Source organism: Penicillium odoratum (genome assembly GCF_028828045.1).
Source record: "Penicillium odoratum strain IBT 22623 chromosome Unknown utg000005l_segment0_segment0, whole genome shotgun sequence".
In the NCBI taxonomy this organism is placed as follows: domain Eukaryota; kingdom Fungi; phylum Ascomycota; class Eurotiomycetes; order Eurotiales; family Aspergillaceae; genus Penicillium; species Penicillium odoratum.
Genome location: NW_026643147.1, coordinates 3,580,756 through 3,602,783, shown reverse-complemented (window position 1 = coordinate 3,602,783; position 22,028 = coordinate 3,580,756). Strand labels below are relative to the sequence as shown.

General features: G+C 50.2%; 10 protein-coding genes across 10 annotated transcripts; 3 read left to right on the top strand and 7 right to left on the bottom strand.

Moving 5' to 3' along the window:
* Nucleotides 1-360: 360 nt before the first annotated feature.
* On the bottom strand, nucleotides 361-1,700 carry N7520_006890 (60S ribosomal protein uL4; the record flags this gene model as incomplete). The annotated part of the gene is made up of 3 exons (XM_057140824.1): nucleotides 361-1,274; nucleotides 1,434-1,528; nucleotides 1,591-1,700. 3 exons carry the CDS (start codon nucleotides 1,698-1,700, stop codon nucleotides 361-363), a joined length of 1,119 nt encoding a protein of 372 aa, XP_056994830.1.
* A 685-nt stretch (nucleotides 1,701-2,385) lies between these two features.
* On the bottom strand, nucleotides 2,386-3,579 carry N7520_006889 (lytic polysaccharide monooxygenase AA11 family protein; the record flags this gene model as incomplete). Its single annotated transcript, XM_057140823.1, has 1 exon — nucleotides 2,386-3,579. The coding sequence occupies one exon, from the start codon at nucleotides 3,577-3,579 to the stop codon at nucleotides 2,386-2,388; it is 1,194 nt and encodes a 397-aa protein (XP_056994829.1).
* A 1,872-nt stretch (nucleotides 3,580-5,451) lies between these two features.
* Nucleotides 5,452-6,472, bottom strand: N7520_006888 (acetolactate synthase regulatory subunit; the record flags this gene model as incomplete). Its single annotated transcript, XM_057140822.1, has 2 exons — nucleotides 5,452-5,629; nucleotides 5,688-6,472. The coding sequence occupies 2 exons, from the start codon at nucleotides 6,470-6,472 to the stop codon at nucleotides 5,452-5,454; spliced, it is 963 nt and encodes a 320-aa protein (XP_056994828.1).
* A 416-nt stretch (nucleotides 6,473-6,888) lies between these two features.
* N7520_006887 (KH domain-containing protein) lies at nucleotides 6,889-8,899 on the top strand (the record flags this gene model as incomplete). Its single annotated transcript, XM_057140821.1, has 8 exons — nucleotides 6,889-7,099; nucleotides 7,182-7,261; nucleotides 7,315-7,458; nucleotides 7,672-7,693; nucleotides 7,749-7,801; nucleotides 7,856-8,020; nucleotides 8,076-8,284; nucleotides 8,335-8,899. The coding sequence occupies 8 exons, from the start codon at nucleotides 6,889-6,891 to the stop codon at nucleotides 8,897-8,899; spliced, it is 1,449 nt and encodes a 482-aa protein (XP_056994827.1).
* Nucleotides 8,900-9,541: 642 nt separating this feature from the next.
* On the bottom strand, nucleotides 9,542-11,246 carry N7520_006886 (putative RecQ family helicase RecQ; the record flags this gene model as incomplete). Its single annotated transcript, XM_057140820.1, has 4 exons — nucleotides 9,542-10,846; nucleotides 10,896-10,930; nucleotides 10,983-11,101; nucleotides 11,164-11,246. The coding sequence occupies 4 exons, from the start codon at nucleotides 11,244-11,246 to the stop codon at nucleotides 9,542-9,544; spliced, it is 1,542 nt and encodes a 513-aa protein (XP_056994826.1).
* A 261-nt stretch (nucleotides 11,247-11,507) lies between these two features.
* On the bottom strand, nucleotides 11,508-11,852 carry N7520_006885 (uncharacterized protein; the record flags this gene model as incomplete). The annotated part of the gene is made up of 1 exon (XM_057140819.1): nucleotides 11,508-11,852. The coding sequence occupies one exon, from the start codon at nucleotides 11,850-11,852 to the stop codon at nucleotides 11,508-11,510; it is 345 nt and encodes a 114-aa protein (XP_056994825.1).
* A 261-nt stretch (nucleotides 11,853-12,113) lies between these two features.
* On the bottom strand, nucleotides 12,114-14,624 carry N7520_006884 (pentatricopeptide repeat protein; the record flags this gene model as incomplete). Its single annotated transcript, XM_057140818.1, has 1 exon — nucleotides 12,114-14,624. The coding sequence occupies one exon, from the start codon at nucleotides 14,622-14,624 to the stop codon at nucleotides 12,114-12,116; it is 2,511 nt and encodes an 836-aa protein (XP_056994824.1).
* Nucleotides 14,625-14,999: 375 nt separating this feature from the next.
* Nucleotides 15,000-15,845, top strand: rsm25 (mitochondrial 37S ribosomal protein mS23; the record flags this gene model as incomplete). The annotated part of the gene is made up of 2 exons (XM_057140817.1): nucleotides 15,000-15,430; nucleotides 15,488-15,845. The coding sequence occupies 2 exons, from the start codon at nucleotides 15,000-15,002 to the stop codon at nucleotides 15,843-15,845; spliced, it is 789 nt and encodes a 262-aa protein (XP_056994823.1).
* An 800-nt stretch (nucleotides 15,846-16,645) lies between these two features.
* N7520_006882 (uncharacterized protein) lies at nucleotides 16,646-19,888 on the top strand (the record flags this gene model as incomplete). Its single annotated transcript, XM_057140816.1, has 5 exons — nucleotides 16,646-16,673; nucleotides 16,749-17,166; nucleotides 17,237-17,348; nucleotides 17,401-17,753; nucleotides 17,800-19,888. 5 exons carry the CDS (start codon nucleotides 16,646-16,648, stop codon nucleotides 19,886-19,888), a joined length of 3,000 nt encoding a protein of 999 aa, XP_056994822.1.
* A 475-nt stretch (nucleotides 19,889-20,363) lies between these two features.
* cp9 (putative serine carboxypeptidase) lies at nucleotides 20,364-21,956 on the bottom strand (the record flags this gene model as incomplete). The annotated part of the gene is made up of 2 exons (XM_057140815.1): nucleotides 20,364-21,670; nucleotides 21,725-21,956. The coding sequence occupies 2 exons, from the start codon at nucleotides 21,954-21,956 to the stop codon at nucleotides 20,364-20,366; spliced, it is 1,539 nt and encodes a 512-aa protein (XP_056994821.1).
* Nucleotides 21,957-22,028: the final 72 nt, after the last annotated feature.

The following is a 22,028-nucleotide window of genomic DNA, read 5'->3' as shown; positions in this document are numbered from 1 at the left end:
AGGACTTGATATTAATTATGCAGCAATGACCTTAAGATTAACAGCGAAGACCCGAATCCCGTAGCATTATAACCTTTAGGCCCGGGTAAAGTCGCACCGCACGTTCCTCCAAGATTGATACAGCTGAAGCGATCTTGAAGCACTTGTATGAAATGACTCTTACGTAGAAGCATATCTACAACATTGAACTCACCATCTGACTATGTTACTGCAAGGAACCTTGGAATACAATGGGATCATTAACATAACCGTCATATTATACTCCGAATCAGGACCCATGGGTATTGCAAAAAGGCATTGATTCATTTTTGCTCTGACACTACCATTTTTTAACCGTGAAAAATAACAGAGAGGCAACGCTTACTCCTCAGACAGAGTGTTGAGGAAAGTCTCACCAGCGCGAGCGGGCTTGCCACCCTCAACGCTCTGCTGACCGAGCTTCTGCTTGGAGTAGGCAGAGGCGTAGGGGTTGAGGCGGAGCATGACCTGCTTGTTGCGCAGAGGGTTCTTCTTCTGCACGTTGACACGCTTGGTGCGGGCCTCACCCTTGGGGGCCTTGACAACGGACTGGATTTCAGAAGAGTTGATGAGGCGGGTGATATCGGCGTTGGAAACCAGGTTGGCGGGCAGGAGGTAGTCCTTCTTGAGAGCCGCGGGGGTGGTGGTGGTACCGTAGACCTGGTCAAGGGCCTCGAAGGCGGAGGAGGACCAGACAACGAAACGACCGAGGTGACCACCAGGGGCGAGCTGGAGGAGGTTGAGGGAGAAGACGGAGGAGGTCTCAACACCGGGGATGTTGCGGAAAGCACGGACAAGCTCCTTGCCATCGGTCTCGGGGTTGTAGACAACCAGGGGACCACGGCGCTGGCGGTAGCGGCGGTTACGCAGCTTACCCTTACCGGCGCGGAGCTTGCGGGACTTGGAGACCTTGACGAGCTCCTCACCGGCACCGAGAGCCTGGAGAAGGGCGATGGCGGCCTTGGTCTTGGTCAGGGCAGCACCGGCGAAGGTCTTGGACTCAACGACGAGGGGAACCTCGGGGACCTTGGCGACACGGTGACCACGGGCGAAGAGGAGGGCAGGGACGGAAGAGGCAGCAAGAGCCGAAGCGGTAGCGAAACGCTTCTGGTTCAGGTTGATCTTCTGGTGCCACTTGCGCCAGACCTTGGTGGGAGCGAACATACGACCGGAACGGCACATGTTACCGAAGGCAGCCTGACCGGCACGGTGAGTACCACCACCGGAGACACGAGGAATACGAGCAACGGCACGACCTGTTCAGTTGAAGATCATCTCGTCAGCGATTCGTTCCTTGCTCCCATCTGAGCCCTTTGCCTGGCGAAAATTCTTCAATTGCCTCCATTGACCCCACTTCAATATGTCCCCAGCAAATTCAAACTCGCATCTTGAAAACTGAAATTTTGATCACGTACCGGTACCCCAGGACTCAGCAGAGGTCTGCTCACCAGCCTTCTCGCTGACGGCGTAGGGCTGGCGCTTGTTCTTGGCCATGCCGGTGTGCACCTGCCTGTAGAGAAATCATCAGCATTTCGCCTCGGATAACTAATTTTCCTTCAATTGATGGCGTACTGGACAATATCCGGACGGATAGGAGCAGAGAAGACCGAGGGAAGGGTCTGGGTAGCCCCGGAGGGCTTACCCTCGGCGGTAGCGATCGAGACGGTAGGGCGGGAGGCCATTGTTGTCGTTTCGGTGTCGTCGTTGAGGTTGAAGACTAGAGATTTCCCAGTCGGGCTGTCCTGTGGATTTTTTCGCTTACTGAGCTGCGCCAGTCAGTGCGGGAGAAAACCCTAAGCCCTGATTAACCATATCAAGACTGTGGGGCCGCATCCAATTACATAAACATTTACGCCCCACCTTTACTTTCCTTTTTAGGATTGTTGACACCTGATCTCCTGATCTCGTGGAGAAGGCCCGATCCATCATACACTTCTTTGTGGTTTTTATACTTCATACATCATTTACCTTGTGATTGACACACTTCAAGACTGCAGAAAGTAAAAACAAAAAATAATCGGCTCATGCTAATCAGCTCTGATTATATATTGTCGACTCGAAGTTGAGTTTACCTTCCCACTCTCTCTACGTCTACAGCTATACCAGAATTCAACAAAGTTGGAGGCAGTATGAAACAAGTTGAAAAGGTTGACATAAGTCTTCGAATTTGCCTAACTCCATCCAAATTGGCTCTCACATCTAAGTCACATCACATAAAATATACATGATGAAAAGGACAAAAATGATGCATCAAAGGGTAAGCCGTTCTAGCGGAAACGAAAATGCAGATGAAAAAGGCAAGGTATGCAACCAAGAGACTAGGGAAGAGTGACAAGAACACCCGAAACCAGCAGGTGTTGTGCGTATCTAAACGTGGTGAGAACCGTGAGAGTCACCGATGCTGCGCTTGCGGAAACGAAGCTCTGACAGGGCACGAGCTCTCTTGGTGGCAACAATTGACAGTTCAGAGCTTTGGCCTGCAGTGCAGGATGTTCCAGAAGCCATATCCTGAGCGGCAGACCACACACCCGAGGCACAACGTTGGAAGGAGGTACCAGAAATGCAGTTCCATTCACCTTCATCGCTGCACGACCCACTCAGGGCACCCGAACTAGACGAGCTGGAGCTGGAGCTGGAGCTGGACGAAGGAGAAGCTGGGCTTGCCGAGGTGGCGGAAGGAGCGGATTCATAGGCAGACGAAGTAGAGGTCGGAACAGGCTGTACGACTTGAACGGACGTAGGAGCACTAGTTGCTGCAGCAGAGGTTGTCGCTGAGCTCGAGCCAGAACCGGAAGAATCCGAGCCAGAATTGGTACCGGTGGCAGAGTCACCTGCGCTGGCAAAGGTGGGAGTGCCGGTGCAAGCTGCAGCACCCACCTTGGCCAGATTGGAAGCCTCACCAAGGTACTGGACAACATCGCCAGGTTGTGGGAAGCGAATATCAATATTTTCCGAGGTAGTGCACCCGTTTATGTTGGCGACGAACATAGGTGGAAAGCTTGAAGAACGTTTCTCAAATGCCTTGGCCTCAACATTGGATCTCTTGGAGGAACTGCCACTCTTCACGGTGACTGGAGCACAGTTCATGTACATCTCACGGTTGCCGATGCGATTGAACCAGGTCCAAGCGAGAGTATACTTGCCAGCATCAATACCCTCAGGAATGGTGAAGTTGAACGAGTACGGATCGACCATGGTGGCACCTCCAGAGAGGTTGCCATCAACATTAGCTGGGCAACCACCCTCAAACGATGTGATGACCTTCCACTCAGTATCCTTAGAGGGCGTCAGATCCGTGGTGAGACTGATCTGGCACGAGCCACCACCATGAGTCGCACTGCCCTCAAAGGTCAAAGGCTGCGACTCTCCGATAACCATCACATTCTCCGAGGTCACCGTGTAAGTGTCCGAGCGCAACTTGCAGGGGAAGTCGCTGCCATCGGCGGCCAGAGGAGAGTTGTTGAGTGTGTCCTTTCCGTAGGGAACAGGGCTGGTCATGATCATATGGGCATTGACCAAGGAGGCCCCCAGCATGGCAACAAGGATAGATTTGGCGTACATTTTGTAGGAAGAAAGATATTTTAGGGGAGAGGATTGTTCGACAAGTATATTGCAAATGTATGATCTGATTCGTACCAGACGAATAGGATCAAATGGAAAATGATTGGAAGTTGGTAGTCACGAATGTGTAGAAAGGACTGTAGGGGGCTGCCTGCGCCAGAGTATTAGAGATAGAAGAAGAAAAAGTCATGGAAAGATTTAAAGGGTAGGGGAGGATTTAAGTGGAATAAATTGAAGTGAAGCCATATAGAGAAGGGTACGTGGAAGAAAGACATTATTGACATGGCAAGGTGAATGGTTCATCATTCACTAAAATGGGACCAAATTTCAAAACGAGGAATCAAAAGAACAACCTACTTTTGGTATAGCAGCCTGATCAAAGTGAATGAGAATGTCTTTGTTTCAGGCTATATGGTATCAAACCAAAGAACAACGAAATGAATGTAGGAGTCTGCCACAGGCGACTACCAGACCAAAAGGTAGAGAAAGAAAAACAGGACTAGCCTGTTGTCGAACTGTGAAGTGAAAAGGAAAGATAGAGATGCAAGAAGGAAAAAGAAACAAATCTGTAGAATAGGCGCTGAACAGCGTTATATATCCCGCTCACCCTCAAACAAGATCCTCTGCGTCACACATTGTTCTGGCAGGACCCTGAATAGACAAGGGACTCCAATCAATCGGATACTCGCTAAGTTTGATCTTCTCCACGCCTAACCGAGAAAGTGCTCGACAGATCTCATTTTACCATATTCGAAGACAGGTCGCGAGTGGGGAGTGGGACTACGAGAAAGCTGGGATGTTTCACATCTGCTCCTTCCAACTTGCAAACGCATAGATCGGATGCTGACTGGTGCTGAAGAACTAGTAGACTCCAGCCAGTCAGAGTTGAGAACGCGGAATCCCCAGTCCCTACGATCTGCTTGTTCCAACCAGACTGGGTTTTAACCGCCGCACGGACCGATGCAAGGTACCCTCCAAAACGCCTCCCCTTCGTCAAGAGGCCTCACATCGTGTCGCACCATCTATCTTGGGTTCCAGGGGTGCCATGTGCTTGGTCCTTCTGATCGGCGGGATTGGCTGCCGAATCACTCCTTGGCGTCTGGTTTCTTGCCAGCGGGTCGAGCGCCAATCAATTGACGGAAAAAGCCGATATGTCACGACGATTTTGAAAGTGATGGTTACAATGGATACAACGTTACCTCGTTTCAGCGTTCTGCTTTGCTATTTACAGTCTCACATACTTATTATATGTGTAATCGGTCCTTCCAGTGGTTCCCGGTCGGTATCGAGACCCGGCTCATGAAGAAAACATATAATACCGCTTGCATTGGGAGTTGGCGGTGTTCTATGAAGGAATACGGAGGCGTAGAATCGCTCTGGTAGCATATATGACCTCGGGTGTTCCAAGGAGAGGACATACCTACAAATGCTAATACATGGTACATGGATTCTCGGGAGTGCATTATGGGTACATTCAAATGTTATTTAACGTCTCAAAATATTTTCCAGATGACCTTGGAGCTTCGTATGTAGAGTGGCGCTTGGTTGGCTGTGATTTCTTCATTTTTTCCAATCTTGGGAGATTCGTCTCAAACGCCATATTACCCACTTATATATTACTTCGGACTGGGCGACAGGTTTGAGCCTTGAATTGACGTCTGGCGGCGTTATTGACCTCGAATATTACGGCATAGAATACTGCAAGGAAGCCTTGTTTCGATAACATAATCAAACATATGACGTTTTACAGATTGATATAATAAAAGACTAAGATAAGAACAAAGAAATAGAACCACAGCAAGCTAAAAAGCGCAACGGAGGACCATCGTATTGGGTCTGTAAGTTTTGAATTGGGAGATAGAAACAATCGATTTAACCAGGGGGAAGGGTGCTGGCATCGACAACATCGGCAGCATCCTTCTCGATCTCTTCGCTCTGCTCCGACAGGGGAGAGCGAGGCAGGGCCATGAGACCGGTGCGGGTGGACTCAAGGATACCGAAGGGACCGATTAGCTTGAGGAAAGAATCGATACGGCTGGGCTTAGCAGACCTATTTCAGATTTAGATTAGTAAATGTTTCCAGTGAATAAAGAGTCGAAGTCACGTACACTTCCACAATGCAGTTGTTGGTGCTGATATCCAGGACCTTACCGCCGAACTGGTGGGTCAGGCGGGTGATGGCATCCAAGTGCTCGTGCTTGTGGCGCAGGCCCTGGCTGAGCGGCAGGTTGCGGGGGTGGTATCCCACAGCCTGGTTCTGACCCTTGCCCATCTCCTGATCACCAGGTGTGGTGATCTCACGGTGGTGCTGGAGCAGTTCCTCGAAGAACTCGGGACCAAGGATAGAGACCTTGGCGAGGAGCAGCTCGCGCTGGACCAGAGCTGACTCGGTGTAGTCCAACACAGCCCAAACAGGGACAAGGTCATCCAGCTGGCGGCGAGCCTGCTCGACGACACCGACCTGGCCCTGCAGGACAATGGTCATGCGGGAAAGATCCTCGACCTCAGTGTTGCAGACAACCAGACTGTCAATGTTGAAACCACGAGCAGCCAGGATACCGGACACTCGGGACAGGACACCGGGCTCGTTCTGGACCAGGCAGTTTAGGACGTGGCGCTTAGGAGGGTTGGAAGGCGGCACGGGAGTCTCATACAGAATCGACGAGACAGCAGTCGGGGCATCCCATTGGGAAGTAGTCTCATTGACCGGCAGAGGGAGAGGTGAACGGCGGTGCAATGCCTTGTAAGCCAGGGCGGAGGTCGAGCTGGACGAGGCACGGATGGTGGTGAATCGGGGCAGAGCGGCAGCGGTGCGAGACCGAGCGGCAGATGCAGTCGACGACAAAGTCGACGCTGACGCTGTAGTCAGCGCCAATGAGTGCCTGAAAGCCATCTTTGGAGTTCAAGAACACCAAAGGTTGTGCGGTGAATCACCTAGACTCTCCGGGTTCTTTTTGCTTTAGCTCCGACCTCGGCCAGCGCTGAGTCACGTAACACTAGTATGGTTTGGGATTAGCCTCTCATACATTAAAATCACGTGAACAAGAGGGATTTCTGGATGCGCTTTTTGTGGTATCAAGTACCGCTTGGGGAATTCCAAGTCTTTGGTTTTTAATTCTTATCGGTGGCAGTTCTGCGCATCTTATTTTGGGCTTCACAGGTTCCTTCGACCAGTGAGTGCTCAAAAAGTTCAAATTGGCTTTATCGCACTAGACCTCCTGGCCCAACCTCCTTCCCGCAATTTATCGGGTACTTTTTTATTTCTCTTCTATTCGGTCTCTCACCGCCACCTTACCTCCGTATCTCATCATGGCCGACGACGACCGCCGTGTCAAGCGATCCCGCTTTGATCAAACTGAGGCCGAGCCTCGTCGCTCCCGTTTTGATCGCCGCTCGCGATCACCATCCGCCAGACAATCAGAGTCCACCCGTACTCGCAGCCCTTTGAGTCGCGAAGCGCGGAGTCCCGCAGGAGATGGAGCTGCAAAGCCAGCCGTGGCTGATCCTGCAGCAGCAGCAGGTACGTTTAGCAATGCGCCAACAATACATTGTGCTTCAATGCCAATTTCATGACGCTAACTTCGTGATTTGTTCTTGAATAGCTGCCGCGGCCGCAAAAATTAATGCCCAGTTGCAAGCAAAGAAGGGTATCCAGCATGTTGATGTCCCTCCGATCCGTTCGGTAATCATATCGTTTAATGGCTATGGTCGTTGCGTAAGCTAATTTCTGCACAGACTGATAGCCCAGGCACCAAGTCCGAAAACGCAGACGGCTCCGCAAAAGACGTCTATGTCACCGACGGCGACTACATTAAAGACATTGAGATCAATGATTTGCGCAATCGCTACACCCTGACCAAGGGTTCTACCCAGCAAATGGTAAATAACTCCTGTTGTCAGCTCGCTGATCCTCCAGACATCCCTTTATTTCAAGTCCAGGTAACACGCTTGGCTCTTGGACTCGGCCCCTTTTGCTCCCTTTGATCTCATTTTGTCTATCGTGTGGTTGGATGAAGCTTACTCAAGACCAACTAAACGCATAGCATCTTACACTCCCTCTGTTGCATCTGCTGACCTCCGCTGCGTGACTAGATTAAAGATGAAACTGGCGCCGGTACGCCTTCTCGTATTATGTTGATGAAAACGCTCATTGCTTACTCTTATACAAGATGTCACCACCCGAGGAAATTATTACCCGGATAAGAACATGGCGACTGCCGCGGTATGTGATGACTCTTGAGTCAACGAAAGTCGGTTGCTGATGATGTCGACATAGCACCCCCCTTTGTACCTTCATGTCACGAGTACCACCAAGGAAGGTCTCGAGAAGGCCATTAAAATCATTGATGATCTCATGCAGAAGGAATTGCCTAACCTGATCGATGAGCGAAGATTCCGCCGACGAGAGCCCGAGCAAGTGGAACGGGATGAGTATGGTCGTGTATGGCATTGAATTCCAATACATCAACCCAAGAAACCCTGCTAATTATCTACAGCGCAAATGGCCCGATGAGCGTATTCCAATTGATCTCGAACCCATTCCTGGTTTTAACCTGCGCGCCCAGGTTGTCGGTCAAGGTGGTGCATACGTCAAGCATATTCAGCAACAGACCCGTTGCCGTGTCCAGATCAAGGGTCGTGGATCTGGATTCCTTGAATCCAGCACTGGCCGAGAGAGCGATGAGCCGATGTTCTTACATGTCGCGTGAGTAATATCCATTTGTAATAAGGACCACAACTAATAAAATATCCCAGTGGACCGGATGCAAATGACGTCCAGGCTGCTAAAGCCCTCTGCTTAGATCTTCTGGCTAACGTCAAGGAGCAATACCAAAACTTCAAGGACAACCCGCCACAGCACAATTACGGTGGCTACGGCCGCGGTGACCGCTACCAGGGCGGCGGCGGTGACGGAGGTGGTAGAGGCGGCAGTGGAGGATATGGTGGTGGCGGTTACAATCGTCGCAACGATTACCAGCAATCACAACATCAGTCCCCTGCTGCATCTGCCAGTCCGATCGGCCAAAGTGCTGCCGGCGCTGGTGCTAGTGCTACCAACATGGCCGATTATGCTGCTCAATACGCCCAGTACTACGGAGGAACTGACCCGTACGCTGCTTATGGTGGGTATCAGAACTATGTGGCATACTACCAGTATTACCAGCAAGCCGCTGCAGCTCAGCAACAGCAGCAGTCATCCGAGGCAGCTCCCCCTCCTCCGCCAGGTGGTGAAGCTCCTCCTCCCCCTCCTCCCGGATCCGGATCCCCTCCTCCCCCTCCCGGCGGACCTCCCGGTGCTGGCGGCTACAGTGCGGTATGAAAACCTGAATATTGGAATATGTTGGCTGTTGAATTTTTGACTGATGAGACTTGTGCAGGTGCCTCCCCCACCTGGTCTGTAGTGCTGCAGGACGAAGATCAATCTTTGCCCCTGACAATTTGAAAATAAACGGCAAGTTTCGTTTTGATTTTGAAAAAGTGCAGAAGGATACAGCGATTTGAAGTTTAGTCCAAGTTTCCATCGGTTGTGATATTTTGCTAAATAGCAGTCTCTTTTTCTTGTAATTTTTCTCGGTGTCCTTTTACAGTTTACAGGTTTTTCCAACACAAACCAGACGACATATAACTCTACCTAGGAATATCCCCGCTTTCATTGAAGAAAAGCGGAAAACCTGTTAACATATTATTGTTCTTTCGAGGGTTATCTGTGCTCATCTTCTTAGGATTCTAGGCAAGAAAATCCCCTTCAATTAATCTCTATTGATTCAGTTGTGGAGATGCGATATCTCAATGTGGTATCGATGCATGCTAGTATCCAGATAGAAAACGCCCCAGTTATGCCAAATCAATAATCATATACTCCAGATGCAAATGCGTAGTCAGAATCCACTCAGCAACAAAAAAAAAAAAAGACTCATAAAAGACAAAGCTGATGCGCAGAAAACGCTTGAGCCCGTGAAGATCAGACATATCCCTCGTCAATCATATACGCTGAGGAAGAAAGCATCTTCCTCTTGCGTTTCCCTAAAGCCACGCGGCCCTCTTTGCAAAAATCACAAGCATAGTCACACGGTGTCGAGTCACCTAATCCACCCCTGGGCACCTGCGAAGAAGGCGGCTGCTGCGACCCCATTTCCTCCAACTCGAAGTCTCCAAACAGGTCCTTAATCAGATCATGTCGACACCGGGTCACACTTTCACAGTACCGCACAACTTTCTTGAAGCTATCAAGACGAGCTTCTTGATTCTTCATCAAACTAGCAACGATATGTTTCGGTCCACCACGATTCCGCATGTTTTCCGTATCCCGGTTCATGCGATCGAAAATGCGATCCCGCTCTTGCAGGTTGTAGTACACAAGAGAAGCAGCCGCACGGCCATCACGACCTGCTCGACCCGATTCTTGAACGAAGCCTTCAAAGCTGCGCGGCGGTGTCCAGTGAACGACGAAGCGAACGCCGGAATTATCGATTCCCATTCCGAACGCATTCGTGGCGACGATTATTGAGAAGGTAGGTGCTGGTTTGCCGTTACTCTTTGGCTGATATGGTGCAGTCCACAGTGCTTGAATGCGAGTTCGGTCTTGTGGCGCGAGTCCTGCATGGTAGGCTACGGCGGAGATGCTCTTATCTTGGGATAAGCGGCTTGCAAGGTGCTCTGATATAGCACGTAGTCCGACATACACGATGCCTGACATTGGTGGTAGGTGGGCGGCTTGAGCGCCGAAGCGGGATTCCCGTCTCTTTTTGATAGCTCCGAGGTATTTTAGAAGATTTTCGACTTGGTATTCTTCATCATCGCCGGGGTCCTCAAGGTACCGGACCTCGTAGTGGATGTTGGGGCGGGCAGATGGGGTGTTGAAGAGCTTGAGATTTGTGGGGTTTAGATCGAGCATGTTGATGATATCTGTGCGAACTCTCGGTGTGGCCGTGGCTGTAAGTGCTGTGATGGGAACATCTGGATCGACTAAGTTCTTTTTGAACCACCCTAGGTCTTGGTAAGCTGGACGAAAGTCATGACCCCATTCACTGATACAGTGAGCCTCGTCGATGGCGATGCGAGCAAGTTGCCCCTGGCGATGTACGACTTGGAGATTGCTCCTGAAGCCCTTGTTTTGACACAGCTCAGGAGTCACGTACAAAAGACGTATACGCGGATGCCCTGAGAGCATATCATCCAATATCACGCGGCGTTCTGATATTGGTGTGTTGGAATTGATGCTCGAAACAGCTACTCCGAGGGCTTGGAGAGCATTAACTTGATCCATCTGTCTTTGTTAATTTACGAAATGAAAAGGCCTTGGACAGAAGTTTTACCATCAAGGCGAGGAGAGGACAAATAACGATGGTCACTATGGAGTACATGTTAGAATCGAGTTTTGAGAATTCACAATATTTACTCACATCCATTGTTAATGACTGCCGGTAACTGGAAGCATAGACTCTTTCCGAAAGAAGTAGATGCTTGAAGAAACACATCATGACCTTCAACAACTGCTGAAATGACTTCTCGTTGAAGGGGGCTAGTGGGTCGTCAGTATCGGTTCGAATTTCGTGCCCACGAACCTAGGCGGTGTTGACTAACCGGAATGACTTTTTGCGAAAAACACGATGCAGGTAAAACTCGAGATCTGGCCTACGACGCGTAAATGACCCTCGATCAGCCATTGGGCCGCAAAGTGATAGAAATGAGCTGCACGTGTTGATCGCGTCTGTGGAGTCCCGCAGACGCGAGTTCACGTGATATCAAACGGTCTATCTAACAGCACAAACAGTACTTTACACATTATCTTCTCTTTTCTTCTTCAATCATTCCAAGAAATTACCTGTTCATACAGCACTCGAAAGAACATACCAATTCTAGAACACCACCAAGGCGTTTCTATACACCTATACAATATGCAGGAGCCGGCCACTGCAACGTGGGGTCTATATATCAGTGATGCCCAATACGAGAAACTCAGAGCCGGCTTTGAACCTCAGGATCAGGATGACAAATGGCGAGTCTTGGTCAAGGACCAGAACCAGAGCGGCAATATCTCTATCCACATTTCTCGAAGCGGGTCGGGCAAGGAACTTTACATACTTGTTGTGAAGCCAAGCGACAGCAGCAGTGGGGTGAAGATTGAAGCCATCACCTGGGAACAGAACAAAGGTGGAATTGGCATCTCGGAGTCGCAGGCCAAGAAGGAAGTAATCATAATAACCAGACGCCTGCTGGAGTGTGAGTTTGATGCGCTTCCGGAGTATGATGTCTCGGATCTGTGGAATCATCCTGCTGCTCAGATAGGCTCTAACTGAGTAACGTTTCTACCTTGACATCGAATACCTAGGCCACGCCAAGTTATCCAATGTAAATAGGTGAATATTGCATTGGCATATATGGCACGAGCATATCTAGAAACAGTCGCAAAGTTCGGTACGAATTGGATAACGAAGAAGTCTTAAGTTACAACAATTTGCGCTAAATTGAATCAGTATATGGTGTATAATAATGTACAAATATCAAACAGCTCCACCAGTCTCCGTATTATGTTACATTTGTCGTGGGTTCCGCGACATTTGCTCATCAATCACCTCTTTCACGGCAAGTACATCAATTGCCTTGCGCTTATTAGGCGACCAGAGCTGTTCAAGTTGCAACCAGACTTCCATAACCTCTTGGGGTCCATAGCAGGTTCCAAAAGCCCGTAGAATGAGAATAATCATGCGTCGTCCGACGAACACGCCATTCTCGAGACGGGGTGTCAACTGTTCAGGATTCTGGTAATTGAGATCGCCCTCGTTGAGAGAAAATGGGCGAGATGTGAAAATTCCCTCTGCGTCAAAGCTAGGATTCGCAATGTCGTTATAGGATTGGTCCTCGGAGGCGTCCTCATCTTCGAATTCGTCTTCTTCATGGACGTCATCGTCATCAAGATCGGCTTCGTAGGTTCGGTTTTCGATGGAGCCAGAGGAATGTGGACTTTCTTCTGGTGTGGTTGAGACTTCCTCTCCTGCAGAGGGAACTCCGCCCGTAGACGGCAAACTCACGTAGAACTCATCGGGCTTGGCAGACATTTCGATCGGTATCTCGGCTTCCACATCCACGAATTTCAATGGATTTTCCCAGACTATAGCTGGAGCATTGCCGTAAGATCCAGAATGTCTCGCTTTCGAGTCCCGCACGGCCTGTATAAAAGAAAGCCAGGTCAATCGGAGCTTCTCTGCTGTCCACCAGTTCTTTCTTCGGCGGCCATGAAGACCAAATCCTTCAAAGAGATAAAGATAGATCAGGTGACGAGGTGGAACTGCAAAAGTCTTTTCCATGTCCCGTAGAACGTTCATGAACATGTCCAGATCACCAGTGACGCGCGTGCAATGCTGAAGCCAGATGTAGAATGTTCGTGTATCCGGTGTCATGGGAAGAGAGTCTTGAAGGGCATGGTGATAAGCAGGTAGGCTTTTCTTGAGAGCCTTGGACTTTTTAAGCAGGCGACCAAGCTCCCTGGTTTTTGCTCGGTAAAATGTAAACTCTGGCGAGAGACTCGGAGAGGTATCTTGAGAAATGCCAGTACTTAAATCCTTTTTGTGTTGGACCTGTGCTTTGAGCATCCGTCCATACAACTGCTCCGCTGTCTCAATATCACCAGCCCGAAGAAAGGATGACATGACACAGTTCAGCACGACAGTGTCAACTAGCTCTCCTGACCTGACAAAGTAATCAAACGTGTCACGAATCCCATCCAAATCTCTCCGCATGCCGCATGAAAATATTTTCGAGACTAGTCCAGAACGTGAAAAACGAACTCCCCTTTTGCTCATTTCTTCCTCCAAACGATCTGCCACGATGAACTGGTTGGCTTTGATGGCAACGTCGAATAAAATATTAAAGACCACGTCGTCAGCCTTGATCCCAGCAACATGCTCCATTTGCTGCCAAAGGCCAATTGCGTGAACTAGGCGTCGTTTGGACACCCTCCCGTTATTGCTTCGACCAGCCATGTGAATTGCTGTAGACCATAGTGAGCGCGACATTGGAAGCCCTGCGGCAACCATATCGTCCACCAAGGCAAGATAGCGACGGGCATCTGCCCAACGTCGATTCTCAGGTGTCGCAAGTCGCCTCAAGAGGCGGCCGCGTGAAATTTTGGATAAATATGCCACACCAGGCTCTGGAAGGTCTCTGTATAAACGAAAAAGAAATTGAGTCGTTGCCTGCTCTTGGCTGGGCAGTGCTTCGACAAGCCTAGCAACTGATGGACTCTCAATCATGTCGCGCGTGTCGTCCACTTGTCGGATAAAGGTCTGTTTAGGTAGTACAGCCTCCACGGCATCTTCCAAATCGTATTTATCTCCGAACAACCGCTGGAATATGCCGGAGACGGCATTTCGCACTCTTTCGTCTCGCGTGAGGGATGGGCTCTCCTTATAAAGCTCTGTTGCTGCCTCTGAATGTGTATCGTTGATTATTTCTTTCGGGAAATCTGTCAATCGACGGACGTCCGGTATTGAATCGAAAAATTGTTCTTCGAAGTACTGTTGCGATTTGCTGTCCGGAACCTGTGGTAGCCGGGGCAGCGCGTGATAATTATTCTCCTTTGCTCTCTCTCTTGCTTGAAATGTCAAATTGTGTTTCTCTTGGGTATCTTCCTCCACCGGCTCCAGGCCATGGCAAAGCCATGACCTTTGTCGCGATTGCTGGACTGGTCCTGAGAATTCCCAACGTCGCCGTGCTGGGCTTTCACCACGGTCCACCCCCTCTCTGCCCCTGAACCTTCGTAAATTAGGTTCTGATGTCCTCAGGTGTAGTGTAGACAAGCCTCGACCGCGTGGTGAGTGCTCGTGACAGAAACCTGCCAGGACAAGGGAGCCAACAAAAAGGTCCGCTATCGACGCGACGGAAGGACGAGGGCGCCGAGTAGAGAAGCTTCGAACGGAGGAGCGGGGGAGGGATGGTTTCGGATGAGACATTGAATGTGGTCGGGAGAGGAGAAGCTCATCCAAGGCCTGCTTGGAGGGATCTCGCAGGCCCGGTGAGCTGGGGAACCTATTGGGATGAGGCATGAGATGACAGACATCGTGGCACTGGATTAGCCATGCACGTCGCAAGGAAGGGCCCAGGCCACTGGCACGAGAACCAAATAGATTGCTTCGCGGCCTCAAAAAGCGAGACAGACAGGGAGAGAACGAGAGGTTGATCAATGGGTGGATGAAGGTGTTTTTCTGATGAACGGACTTTCTGGCTTTGCAGCGGAGCCCACGCTGGCCAATCGGAGCCCGGCATTGTCAATCCCATCTTTTTCGAACTTCGGCACGTCTCAACCTCTTACATCTTTATCTCAGCCCGCATTCTCCTCCCCAGTTGCCCTTGAGGGCTGTATTTCGGGTGTTTTTCTTCTCACAGATTGCCTACACGCTGTTTCTGGCGTGTTCCCAACCATGGGTAAAATCAACCTCACAGCACTACGGGTGCGACAGACAGCGATCAACCAATTCGCCAGCGGAAAGATCAACAAGTTACCACAATGGGTTGATGTGGTCGGCGACATTCCTCCATCTGAGGTCCTAGTTCGTCACCTTCCTCAGCAACACCAATTGGTCCGACAACGAGTGAAGTCCGACGACTCCAAGGCGGGGAGGCATACCGAGTTCGAAGTTGTACAGACACGCCGGAAATCCAAGAAGCCCAGCCGACTGTTCCAGCCGGTTCAGCTTAGATATGAGGAAGATGAGCTGCGAAAACAGTTCTTCAAAGATCACCCTTGGGAACTTGCCCGACCTCGCGTGCTTGTCGAATCCACTGGTAAAGACCATGAAAGCTACAATTGGAAGCACCTTCAGCAGCCCGGAAGGAGGCTGGATGGTGAGAGGTGAATTTTTAATTACTATGTGCCCTGCCATTGATCGAGTACTGATGTTTCTCCTAGTGTGGTTCAACGACAGCTTTATCTTCTGGAGAACGTGCCCGATATGACCGTGAGCGCCGCGTACGACATCGCCCGCCAAGAATTCTACAAGCTTCGTCTGCAGGAGGATATTGAGCGACGGGTTGCCGCGGAGGAGGCCGAGGCGACCGGTGCCAAGTTTGGCCCAACCTTTTTGGAAATTGGTATGGAGCTGGAGAACCAACAGTTCGAGAAATGGAAGGAATGGGCCAAGTTGGAGGCTCAAGTTCTTGGTCAACGGTCAGCTGCGCTATCCGGTGCCCCTGAACTTGCATCAGAGAAGGACACGGAGCAAGATGCTCAGGCTCTTGATATTGAGCAGTCTGAGGCTGAGCAATAGATGCTCATCATTTGCATATCTGGCTCTCTTGTTCTTCGATACTCCAGATTGTCATGTATATTATTTACTGTTCATTTCCTTGTTGGATGTAGTATTCCCATAGTTTTAAGCATACATGTCTTGTTTCACTTGATTCGAGTCGCCTGTTGACATTCAAAATATTATATCCTAGACAGTATTAAATATATGTAGTTACTTCTCATGGCAATTGCTCCACGTACAACATAAATTAGCACTGAATTCGGGGCCATGCGTATATTCCTGCATATGGGATAGGGTGTGCAAGAGTAATTTGGACACGTGGAGAAATTTCGCTTCTTATGTGCAAACCAAAATTATACTAGACTATAATATCCCAGCCCATTCAAGGTGGGCCAACCGTTGAAACACGAAAACACCGTTGATCGCACATGCAAAGCTCGGGGTCCGCTTCGTCCAATCACAGAACTTCCAGCCTCTCCAACTTCCCTTTGAATCTGGACTTGACTTCAAATACACGTACACATACTCCGTGTTTTGCCTGATCGTCTCGGATCTGCGATACGTTCCTGCAGCATTCCTTAGCTTATCGTGGTTGAACCTCCGCCACGAACCAAACATTTCTTTCGAGCCTCATTGCGCCATTCCCGCTCCTTGGTGATCCTTACCTTCAGCCTTAACAGTTGACGTTGTCGATCAACTGTCCTGTTCGACTCCATAAAACCGAAGTCATCCTCCGTCCAACCTACGCTGTCGCGTTGCCCCGAAACCCGAGCCGACGCAATCATACCCACCCTTCGAGGCCCACTTACTCGCTGACGATGCTTGGCTTGAATGTGCTTGCCGCCTGTTGGTAACGGTTAAGAGACAGGAGAATTCTTTGATCTTTGGCACGCTTGCAATTTAAGGCCTGACCTGCGTCAGCAACAATGTCTATGACCCGACCCGAAGACACAGTCCGTGGCCCAGGGTCACACCCAGACCCGGCCGAGGAAGATGATAATAAGAAAGGATCACACGACTCCCTAGTACCTCCGCCACTGTCATACAACGAAGGATTCCCACGACTCGAAGGGGATGGGTCAAGGCCAGGCACAGCCATGGGTGACGCGCCCGGTAGTTCTGGAAAATCATCTGGCCCTAAACCGTTATCACAGGAGGACACTATTGAGTTAGCAAAACGGGCAGTGGAGAGTGGGATTCAGGATACCAAACGGTCGCTGGCAGGAAGTGAGGCTGTTACCGATGTCGTGAAGCCCAAGTTGACCATTGACTTGGGCCATTCGCATATCGTGCGGATACCAGAGCCTGTAGTGGATATAATAAAAGACGAGGTGGAAAGGTATGTCATGTTTTGAAATGCCAATCTGGAGCTACGACTAAACCGAGACAAGATGACTGACTCTGCATAGACTTTCTCTTTCCAACAACCATCTATTTCATATTCCATATCGCTTTGCTGAATGTTGTCATCTCCGGTACCTCAACATCAGAGCGAACAACTTCCGTGAATTTCCAAAAGGAGTTCGTGCAACCGAGCTTTCCCACTCACTATTCCCTATACTGATCATCTCAGGTTTACAAACTACCGTTGCTAGAGATTCTTGATCTCAGTCGAAACAAGATCGGCTTATTGCCCGACGAGATTGGCAAAATAAAATCCCTGCGAGTGTTGTCTATCATGCAGAACCGGCTTGATGACCTGCCAGTAGGGTTGTCAGATATGAACAAGCTGCAAGTTCTCAAAGTGGCAGGAAATCCTTTACGCTCTCCACTTCGACGAGTCCTGGAGGGATTGGAGGCGGAGATGGCTCCATCGGCAATGTCCGATAACGAGAAGGAGGTTGCCATCACTGCAGAGTTGAAGAGGTTTCTCAAAACTCGACAGTCAGCGAGTACTCCGGAGCCAGATCTTATTGCCGACCCAAGGTATGTTTATTCAATCCCATTGAAGTATCAGGCTAATCGTACCCAGCGGGAGCCCATTATTTGAAACACCAAAACCGATCCCAGTCAAACGTAAACTAAGTAGTCGATTTCCTGTCATCCCGAACACTGGTGATAGTTCGGCATCATCGTCCAGATCTCCATCAATCTCTCGGGGACCAGGAGTGCCGAGCAAAAGCCATTATCGCATGGCCTCGGGGCAACAGAGTGGCACATACCTTATGGACAGTCTCCGACGACCTAGTGTGACACCCCATACTGCCAGTGAGCGCATTCGAAGTAACAGCGAAGGTATCATCCAGGCGTCCTTCGCAGCTCGCAGCAAGCGCATGGGGGTCATAAGTCGCAAAAACACGGATTTGGGAACCTTGGATGAGACACGGCCGTATAGAAACAGCCATCTGCGAGGTCTCAGCCATGGCTCTGTCCTTCGAACCCGCCCGGCAGGGCCGACCCCTGCAAGTGACAGTAGCTCCTCCAGCCCCAGCAGCCCTGGAGACCGCCGACACCCACGAGATGGCTGGGTAAACCGCATGTCGAGTCTTCCTGAGCAAAAAGGAGAAAGGGCCTCGGCCGACCCAGTCATCGAGAGTGCCAAGGGGATCTTGTTCTCCCTTTTCCAGGTTCATTCTCACATATCCACATTGATTAATGTCATCCAGCGCGATGACACCCGACGCCACAGCCTTGAACTTGTGTTCTACAATGCTTCAAGTCATGTTGAGCGACTCAATGAAGCTCTTGAGAATGCAGAAAAATTTATCCCTGATGACTCTGATTCGAGTCGGGTCCTGAACGAAAGTGTGAGGCGAGAGTGTGAGACATGCATCACGGCCTACACACATGTGGGCACCCAGCTGCGCAATAGCGCTTCCAAAATTGTTTCCAATGGCGACTCACGGTACGTGCGCTCGCTCATGTTGATGATGTTTGGGGGCTTGGTGGAGCTACGGAATGCTTGCGCTAGCCTCAATGTATCGCTCCAACCGATTCAAAAACAAATTTCGGTTTCCAAGCCAATTCCCGAAATAAACAAAGGGTCTTTTGCTCAGGAAAGGCCCCGGCCTTTGGTTACTCCTCCGAGGGATGCTGTAGCGCCTCCACGACGATTGCGCAGCGATACCACCATCCGACACCCGCAAGTTCCTGTCCCTCTTATGAACCATGCAGCCGCCAATGGATCACCTGGCTTTGCAACCCCGGCTTTCAACTATGCACGCAGTCGATCTAGTAGCCGGACAAACTTGATTAACAGTTCTATACCAACTTCACTGGCCACGCCTCGCTCTGGAGAGTCATTCCCTCCTATGCCCATAAGCAATGGTCCTCGAATCAATCCCTTAACTGGATTAGATGAGATTGAAGAAGAACGAGTCTTCGAGAAGATCTTCCATCAGCTTACTTCGGCATACAGCGCGGCACTTCAAGCACTCCCATTGGCTCGACGGCAATTATCCCGATGCCTTGAAGTGGCTGAGCAATCCAGGGAGGCCGAGGGTATTCAATTGCTGTGGACGAATCTCATCCGTCGGTGTCGAACCTGCCTCGAAGTATCTGAGGCACTGGGCATGCGACTATCCACCATGAAAGTCAAGGAACCGAATGGCGGACTACGGAATCAGCGCGAGTTCTGGCAGCTGTGCAAGGCTTTCATGCAGGCCTTTGTGGACCTTATAACAGACATGCGGGAGGTGCGCAACTTGCAGATTCTCCCTCAAGATATCATCATTATTCTACGACCAGTCCAGAAAGCTAGCCGAGAAGCCGGTCGTTTGATTGAAGCATCTCCCTGGTCTTTCCTTGCAGATCCGGCGACAAATGCACCCAATCACCTGTACGGTCCGGCGCTGCAACCTCCCCATGCCCAGCATCAAACCTCCGTCTCAACATCCGCCCTCCCCACCCATCCACAATATCTGGGCGCAGGAATGTCTCCTCAATCCGTCACTGTTCCCTCCACCCCCCTCAGTGCGGCTCTCGGTCCCGCAGCGCAAGCAACCGTCCCCTCCACCCCGGCTAGTGCATACAGTGACAAGTTCTTTGAGGGCGATGTCTTTCAGCGCGCAGACTCTCTCCTTTCGATGCAAAACCAAGGTCCATATTATGCTCGTCGTTAGATTTCTTCCCCCTCTGCGATTCTTGAATGCCCCTTATGATGATGAGTTACCATGCACGCATCGACTTCGACAGAACACTTCTAGCAGTGTACATCTATCGTCCCATGTGTGCGCTTTTGTCTCAAATTAGCGGAACTATGACATGTATTTCTTCCCAAGAATATCAGATATATGACGTGCTTTCTCGTTTTCGTTACAACGTACAATTATATTCGGCTTCAATGTCCGCGGGATCAGAGCTCTTACGTGAGTCCCGCGCTCTTTATCACAATCAAATAGCTTTAGTTTAAGGAGATTATCCGATCTGGAAACTTATTGATGTACCACATGTGTTGACAATGCCCGATGCCCTTTGATTCTGTTTCACATACAACCCGCAAATTTATAAGATGAACCACTAGCTAATGAATAAACCTCGACTGATCCAAATGTACCAGCCGTCACTTTAATCATAACAATCAACAATGCTAGGAGCTCAACCCGCCCTCCCTCCAACCACAACGTCCCGCACAAAAGCAAACATCTCTTTCTGCTTCGTCGCGAAGACACTGTGACCCGCCCCCTCAAAGAAATGATACGAAACACCCCTCTCAGCGGCCCAGATCCCTGCCACCTCTCCCCTTGACCGGGTCGCAGGCGCGGCATCGTCAGCATGAAAGGCTCGACTAGGTCGTTTCTGAAATCCCTGCAATCCCCGCCAAGTCATATTCTGAATCGACAATTCCACCCCGACATGATTGATCAGCATATCCATCTCCCCATCATAGATATGCAGTGAGATATTGTGTTTGGTGACAAGCAAAGGAAGAATTTCATACTCTGGCGGCTCAACGAACTCACTTGCCGTCAGCGTTGCAAGGATGGTATCGTTGCAAGCGGAGTATGTACCGCTATCAGGGATATGTAGAGCTTCTTGCACGTCGTCTCGACTGAAGTACTCTTCCAGCAACGGGATGTAATCAATAGTTGTGCAGCTATGTGTGAGGTCGTACATGCTGAAACAGGCCGAGTTGTTGCCTTCAGTTCCATGGGAGTACATGTAGTTTTCAGCGGTCGAGAATGTGGCGCAGGGACCGTAGCAGGAGGAATTGAGAATCGAGTTGATGATTTCAGAGGGTGTAGATGGATCAGTATCACAGGATCCGTCTAGGATGCCAAGATTCCCTTCATCGCGGCGTTTGAGGCGACGGTAGTTAACAAACTCTGGGTTTCCTGGGATCTGGATTTTGGCGATGGGAGGGTATGTGCGTGCTTCCTGGAGGACGGTATCGAAGCCGCAAACTTCATCTGTGAGAGCGAATGCTGAGAGGATTTTCTCCGGGATGTTTAGATGGGATTTTTGGGAATGCATGTATGTGCTCATTGCGACGGAGGACATTGCTGCGGCGTTGCCCCATGATCCGTCGCCCAGCGACATGGAGTGGAGGTTGATTGGAAATGAATGGTTTTGCACCAAGGCAGAGGCGAGGTATGGCACAAAGATGCCCGCATATGACTCGCCCATCAGGTGGACCTTTTTCGATTGAAGATGTGGGAATTGTTTGAAAAGTGCATGCAGCCATACTACCAGGTCCGCTGTCACTTGTTCATTGGTCCGGACGAGAGAGCTGGCGAGCGAGAATCCCGTGCCGACGGGTTGATCCACGTAGAGGACATGGCCCAGCTTCGTCCACGAGTATGGGTTGGAAATGAGGCGAGTGGAGTTACTAGCGAAGGCAATGGGTCCGTTCCCCGTTGTGAGGCCTATCAGGGATGAGCAGCCGGGGCCGCCATTTAGCCAAACTAGGTTTGAAATGTTAGTCCCCTGGGATGGCAGTACATTTGGATCAGACTTACTGATTAGGTTCTCATCGTATGCAGGCTCTTCGGCTTCGAACAACCAGAAGAAGATCTCGTTGCCTTGTCTTCCCGGAACCGGCAACCGGCCAGCCCAGCTGGTTGGTAATGTGGGGCTATCTGGGAGAGAGGAAACTTGGAATAGAGAATTGGAGGATGGGGCATGGGATAGGACGGTAGTGGGAATTGCACAGAATACCTGAAAAAGGTAGTAAAAAAGGGCGATGTTCATGACGGAACTGTCTGTGCTGTACAGACTGACCGTGATTTTGCAACTTTGACAATCTTCTAACCACAATGGGAG